Below are 7,289 nucleotides of genomic sequence, written 5' to 3' on the forward strand. Positions count from 1 at the left end.
GTAGTGAGGTTGGCCCAGGATCGGACATTGTTTCGTTCTGCTGTGCATGGGGTCGCTATGAGTTGATTCCGACTCGATGGCACCTGACAACAACAACATGCTATCTAAAGAAGGTATTTGAAATGAACAAATCATTGATTTTGCAGAGTTCTAATATGTTATCTCCAGCATCATTTCTATCACCAAGTCCATATTTTCCAACTACCATGTACTTACAGGGAAGACCAGTTAATACCACTGAGCAATTGATAGTCTGTTCCACAATCTGCCCCTGGCCTTGTTTTGACTGATGATATGGAGCTTTTCCATCGTCTGTTTTGACTGATGATATGGAGTGTTTTCACCATCTCTTTCCACAGATGTAGTCAATTTGATTTCTGTGTATTCCATCTGGTGAGGTCCATGTGTATATTCGTTTCTTATGATGTCTAAAGATGGTATTTGAAATGAACAAATCATTGATTTTGCAGAGTTCTGTCATGTGATCTCCAGCATCATTTCTATCACCGAGGCCATATTTTCCAACTGTTGATCCTTTTTCTTTGCTTCCAACCATTGCATTCCAATCGTCAGTAAGATCAATACATCTTGATTGTATGTTTGATCAGTTTCAGATTGAAGAAGTTGGTAGAATTCTTCTATTTCGTCCTCACTGACTTTAGTGGTTGGTGCATAAATTTGAATAATAGTGGAATTAACTTGTCTTCCCTGTAGATACATGGATATTATCCTATCACAGACAGCGTTGTACCTCGTGACTGATCTGGATGTGTTCTTTTTGATGAAGAATGCAAAACCATTCCTCTTCAATTTGTCATTCCCAGCATAGTAAACCATGTGGTCGTCAGATTCGAAATGGCCAATACCAGTCCATTTCAGCTCACTCTGATGCCTAAGATATCAATTTTTATGTGTTCCATTTCATTTTTGACAACATCCAGTTTTCCCAGATTCATACTTTGTACATTCCGTGTTCCAATTATTAATGGATGTTTACAACTGTTTTTCTTCATTTTGAGTTGAGCCCCATCAGCAAATGAAGGTCCTGCGGGCTTTACTCCCACCGGCTTTACTCCATCCGCCACTCGTTTGTCAGTTTGTCATACTTTGGTGGCTTGCGAGTTGCTGTGATTCTGGAAGCTGTGCCACAGGTATTTTAAATACCCTGTGCAGGGTCACCAGTGGTGGACAGGTTTCAGATGAGCTTCCAGACAAAGACAGACTAGAAAGAAGGAATGACGAACTACCGAATATATTGTTATTGTTAAGTGCCATCAAGTCGGTTCCGACCCATAGCGACCCTGCACAGGGTTTCTGAGGCTGTAAATCTTTATGGGAGCAGAAAGCCCCATCTTTTTCCCACGGAGCAGCTATTAGTTTTGAACTGCTGACCCTGCGGTTCTCAGCCCAATTCATAACCACTACGATACTAGAGCTCACCAAAAAACCTTATGAATAGCAGAGAAATAATGTCAGATATAGTGTTGGAAAATGAGCCCCTCAGATTGGAAGACACTCAAAATGTGACTGGGGAAGAGCTGCCTCCTCAAAGTAGAGTTGACCATATGACCATTGCAGTAGACTAGGCCAAAACCAGCAATACCTGCCCCAGAGAAGACAGAATCAGAATGGAGAAGAGGAAATGATGTTGAGAAGTAGAAAGGAAAAGATAAAGTTGAGAGTAGGTAGGAGATAGAAAAGGAAGCAAGAGCTGGATTCTGGTATATCTTCTAGATTTCCAGTCTGCGCCCAGAGCATAATATTAAGAATGGAAAGTGACTATGGCCATAGACAGACCTGAATTCAAATTGCTTCTCCTCTGCTTGTTAGTTTGTGTCTATTCATTCAAATTGCCACTCCTCTGTAAGTTTGGGTCTTTTCATTAAACCTCTCCTAGCCTCATGTTCCATGGGCACAATGATAATACATTTGTTGTGTTATTCTGTAGAATCTGTCAGGGGCCAGAATATAGCTAAAACACCTCTCAGAGAGCTTAGTAAATAACAGAACCTGTCTTTCACTGAGAAGACGTTGAGTTTATAGGTTAGGAAACCTGATTTTGGTTTGTGGAAGTTGAGTTTATGTATAGTACTTGTTAGACAGCTGGGTAGTTGTTTTAAAGCCAGAGGTACTAAACTGTGAATCATTAGAATAAAAGGGCAGTGGGGTAAGTATGGCACATAATGTAATGGCTCAGGCAGTGTGCAAAGCGAGAAAAGACAATTTTCTGTGAGTACTTACTTCTGGTTTCTTTCAAATGATCTTCCTATGGACATGGACAGTGGAGTAAGATTATGTGCCGCTTCCCCTTCTCCTTTTAAAGGGAGTTTGTGAGCCTCCATGTGACAAGAAGAGACTAGGAATGACTAGGGAAACAATTTTAGGATGAGACTGATCATTCGTAAGTGGCTGATACCTCTGCCCCAGTGTAGAATGCAGTTGAGGACCAATGAAGTGAAATGGATTTGGGGGAAATCATTGGAAGGCAGGTCAGTTGCTAGTGTAGATTGCAGTACTTACAAGGCCAGATGTATTTACTTTTGTCAGTTGGCTATTTCTCTGCTGAAGCTACCTTCCTTGTGGCCCATAGTTCCTCATAGAGAGCTGTGTGGGAGAGTTTGGCATGTGCGTAAATCAGCACTCTTGGAAAACCAGGAAATATAACTGTATAATTTTGTTCATTTATTTTATTTATCTTATCTCTCAGCCTCCTGATTACATCCATGGGGCATATCAAGCTGACTGACTTTGGACTCTCTAAAATTGGCCTCATGAGCCTGACAACAAATTTATATGAAGGCCACATTGAAAAAGATGCCCGGGAGTTCCTGGACAAGCAGGTAAGGAAGGATGCTTGGAACCTTGGCAGTTTTTTAGACTTCAGAGAAAGGATCTGGAGCCACATGCTTACTCTGTACTGGATGTGAAAAGATTGAGAGTCTCTATCTTTTCCACCTTTTAATTTTAGGGAGGCATTGAGATAGGGGGCACATTTGCAGAACAGGATGGGTCATGAAAATTATATGGATAAAAAATCCAAAACCATCTTTGTCTTTAGAGAAAATAGGAAGTATAGCTGTTGATATTCACTGGATGTGCTACCAGCCCTAAATCTCCCACCCTGGGTTAAGAGCAAGCCTTTCCTGGTGTTGTGTGTGCTTCTTGGAACACAGTTCCAAATTCCTACTAGGCTGTGGGTTAGCTTCCTGAAAACGACCTGGATGTCCCTTGATTTGACATATCTGGTTGTGACTGTTCTGGGGTCTGCATAGTAATCCTGTGACTGGTAGGATATGTTCTTCTGCGAGACTAGAGGCTAGTCATGGGGACCAGATGCGAAGAGAAGGTGTTGAAGGCTCAGTGATTATTGTTGGTTCCTGGTTAGTTAGATATTGTGACTAAATACAGAAATACATAAACTTACCCTGCAACAATTCCAACTCTGGCTCCCTGGGGTTCCTGTTGATCTTGTTCATTAACTAAGGTGAGCTGAGTCTGCATTTAGACTTCTCTACTCCTGAGGTGGGCACATAGCCACCCCTTCAGCCATAATGGTGGTGAACTACCCCAGGAGGCTGAGCCAGCCTGGCTTCTGTATGCCCAGGTATGCGGGACCCCGGAATATATTGCACCTGAGGTGATCCTGCGCCAGGGCTATGGGAAGCCAGTGGACTGGTGGGCCATGGGCATAATCCTGTATGAATTCCTGGTTGGTTGCGTTCCTTTCTTTGGAGACACACCGGAGGAGCTCTTTGGGCAAGTGATCAGTGGTAGGTACCATTACCCTGGCCCACTGGGGAGGCAGAGTCTGGACATACAAATATCATTCATGCATGCACCAGTATGACTCATGCAACCTTCCTGTGATATGTTTCTATTTTAGATGTGTGTGTGTGTGCGCCTATGTGTCTTTTAAGGCTGTGTTCATGTGTTCTGCATGAGTACATGTAAGTTTAAGTTCTTTGTGTCTGTATGAGTGCATGTGGTACGAAAGGGCAGAGCAAGCTAGAGCCTCAGGACAAGGGAAGTTCACTGCTTTACATTGTCGACTCTGGATCAAAGAGCAAGCTCTGGTCCAGGGCATGTGAGGACTCCCCTTTAAGGGGAGGGACCTATAAAATGTACAGAATTGAGGCCCAGACAAGGCTTTCAAGGGTTCTGGCCCAGGCCCTTGCTTCCAAACCCTTTCCTTATTCCATCCTGGGGCCCACGTTTATATATTGCCACTCTGTACACAATTTTTAAGACCCTTCTCTAACCCATGCCTTTGAACTCTTTCTCACCCCCAATGAATCCTCAGATGAGATTGTGTGGCCTGAGGGTGAGGATGCACTACCCCCAGATGCCCAAGACCTCACCTCCAAACTACTTCACCAGAACCCTCTGGAGCGGCTAGGCACAGGTAGGACAGGCCAACTGCCCTTTCTCTGCACTGCAGAAGGAGGGGGTTAGGGAGTCTGTGCAGCCTGCAGGGGAAACTTCTTGTATGGACAATCCTGTTGTCTGTCCTGCAGAGAAAGTTACTTGAGCCGAGAGCTCTAGGCCTCGTCTCCTCAGGTCTGAGTTCTCGCTTACTGATCTGACTCTACCCAGCTCATCCCACCCCATTGCCCATGACCGCTCTGCCCACAGGTAATACCTACGAGGTGAAGCAGCACCCATTCTTTATGGGTCTGGACTGGACAGGACTTCTTCGCCAGAAAGCTGAATTTATTCCTCAACTGGAGTCAGAGGATGATACCAGTTACTTTGATAGTAAGCCTCCAGTGGGGGGAGGGGGAAGAGGGATGGGAGTCCTACTAGTTTGACCCAGGAACCCTGACCTTGGCATTAGAGCCCTGCTAAGGCCTCATAGGGTCACAAGGAATGCATTACCTGGGCTGTCTGAAGGAAACTGTTGTGTGTGTCTGGCTCAGCCCGCTCAGAACGATACCACCACCTTGATTCGGAGGATGAGGAGGATGTGAGTGAAGATGGCTGCCTGGAGATCCGCCAGTTCTCTTCCTGCTCTCCACGATTCAGTAAGGTGTGGCTGGAGGACTGGGAGAGGAGGCATGGGGCAGGCTGGGGAGATGGTAATGGGACATCTTTAGAAAAACACACGAGACTGGGGCTGCATATGGCAGGTGCTTTTAGGACCACTGCAGGCCGTAACTCTGGAGACACCAGGTTGAGGCCAGGTCCAACCAGAGGAAAATCTGCTTCCCCAAATGTTCAATTATTGTATGCTGGGGAAGATGGGTTGGTGAAAATGGCTCAAATTCCTGAGTTTCAGGTTCCCAGGATACTTCTTTGCCCCTTGGGTGGTGTGCCTGTTGGAACCCCTCCTGAGCGCACCCCCTACCCCAGGTATACAGTAGCATGGAGCGACTCTCTCTGCTCGAGGAGCGCCGGACACCTCCTCCGACCAAGCGCAGCCTGAGTGAGGAGAAAGAGGACCGCTCAGATGGCTTGGGGGTGCTGAAGGGCCGAGACCGGGGTTGGGTGATTGGCTCCCCTGAGATGTGAGTACCTGGAGCTCAGCCAGGGTAGGTGGGACAGCACCACCCTTACTCCCCGGTTAGTTGCTACCCTTCGTGGAAGAGATTGAGAATGCTGGGGAGGAGCCAGTGGCAGTGAGGGCGCAGTTCCCAGGCGTGTTAGGAGGAAAGGTCTGTGCCCATAACCCTGTGTGCTTCTGGTGGGGCAGAGCCTTCTCACCCCAGCTCTCGTCTCTCACAGACTGCGGAAGCGGCTGTCAGTGTCCGAGTCATCCCACACAGAGAGTGACTCCAGCCCTCCGCTGACAGTGCGACGCCGCTGTTCCGGCCTCCTGGATGTGCCCCGCTTCCCTGAGGGCCCTGATGTGGCTAGCAGCACCCCCAGGAGGCAGCAGCAGGAGGGTACGTGGCTCGTGACACCCCCATCTGGAGAGGGGCTGTCTGGACCTGTCCCTGAACAGCCAGTGGAGCATCAGCTGAGGCTGGATGAGGACCCTGTCAGCCAGAGCAGCGGTGCCAGTCCAGGTGTGGCCCAGCAGGTGGGAACTGCCTGGAGGGAGGCTCAGTAGCACTGTGGGTCTCACTGCTCACTTGGGCCCACAGCCATGGAGACCCGAGGAGGTCGTGGAACCCCACAGCTGACTGAGGGAGCCACAGCCAAAGCCATCAGCGACCTGGCTGTGCGCAGGGCCCGCCACCGGCTGCTTTCTGGAGACTCTATAGAGAAGCGTGCTGCCCGCCCCGTCAACAAAGTGATCAAGTCTGCCTCAGCCACAGCCCTTTCCCTCCTCATCCCTGCAGGTGAGATGAGAGCCCTGGGGAACAGGGGCAAAACTCAGGACTTTGGAATCTCTACAGACCTACAGCAGGGGTCTACATGTAGCAGATGTGTGTGTGTGAGTATGTATGTTGAAGAGCAAGCATCTGAGAGACTGTGTCACTTTGCTAATGAACTCGAGATCTCTGAAGGTATACATTGGTTTCTGGGTGTGCTAGAAGGCAAGATAACAAATTTAGGTTCTGAAGACTTAGACTGAAATGGCTCTTGAAATCACTCTTGACCTTGAGCAAGTTTCTTAATCCTGCTAAGCCTCAAATTTCTCATTAAAAAAATGTGGATATTAATAGTAACTCCCTTGTAGGAAAACTGTAATGTTACATATGTATGAAGAGCTTATGTAGTGCCTGATACATACATAGTCAGCACTCAGTAAGTGCTTGCTGCCAAAAACCCTCTTCATCTTCCCCACCACCTAGGGGTCGGTCTGGGCCTGGACACCTGAGAGGACTAGTCAGTCATGTGATGTGGGGAAAAGGGACCTCAGCTCAGGGTCTGTCTGTGACAAGAGCTGGTTCTGGAATAACAGCTGCACATGGGGCTAGGCTGGGAGTGTGGCAGGTCAGGCCACTCTTACCTACTAAGTCCTGGCTTCTCCTCTAGACCATCACACCTGCTCTCCACTGGCCAGTCCCATGTCCCCACATTCCCAGTCGTCCAACCCATCATCCAGGGACTCTTCCCCAAGCAGGGACTTCCTGCCAGCCCTCGGCAGCCTGAGGCCCCCCATCATCATCCATCGAGCTGGAAAGAAATACGGCTTCACCCTGAGGGCCATCCGTGTCTACATGGGTGACTCAGATGTCTACACTGTGCACCATATGGTGTGGGTATGTCTGCTTATCCAGACCTGTGTCTCCTAGTGTCATCTTTCCTTTGTTGTTGTTGTTATGTGCCGTCGAGTCGGTTCCGACCCATAGCGACCCTGTATAGGGTTTCCGAGGGTGTAAATCTTTACGGGAGTAGAAAGC

At 47.9% G+C, this 7,289-nt stretch overlaps 1 protein-coding gene across 2 annotated transcripts in view; it reads left to right on the top strand.

Annotated features, from left to right (window-relative positions):
- Window positions 1-7,289, top strand: part of MAST2 (microtubule associated serine/threonine kinase 2) — a 289,345-nt gene that overhangs the window by 269,398 nt on the left and 12,658 nt on the right. For both annotated transcript variants that reach the window (XM_006839709.1, XM_006839710.1), the window contains exons 17-25: window positions 2,708-2,840; window positions 3,605-3,770; window positions 4,301-4,402; window positions 4,633-4,755; window positions 4,917-5,026; window positions 5,350-5,504; window positions 5,722-6,005; window positions 6,084-6,281; window positions 6,922-7,148. In XM_006839709.1, coding sequence (XP_006839772.1) covers window positions 2,708-2,840; window positions 3,605-3,770; window positions 4,301-4,402; window positions 4,633-4,755; window positions 4,917-5,026; window positions 5,350-5,504; window positions 5,722-6,005; window positions 6,084-6,281; window positions 6,922-7,148 — 1,498 coding nt within the window. The remainder of the gene's footprint in view (window positions 1-2,707; window positions 2,841-3,604; window positions 3,771-4,300; window positions 4,403-4,632; window positions 4,756-4,916; window positions 5,027-5,349; window positions 5,505-5,721; window positions 6,006-6,083; window positions 6,282-6,921; window positions 7,149-7,289) is intronic.

The sequence above is a fragment of the Chrysochloris asiatica genome, unplaced genomic scaffold (genome assembly GCF_000296735.1).
Source record: "Chrysochloris asiatica unplaced genomic scaffold, ChrAsi1.0 scaffold00026, whole genome shotgun sequence".
Classification (NCBI taxonomy): Eukaryota; Metazoa; Chordata; class Mammalia; order Afrosoricida; family Chrysochloridae; genus Chrysochloris; species Chrysochloris asiatica.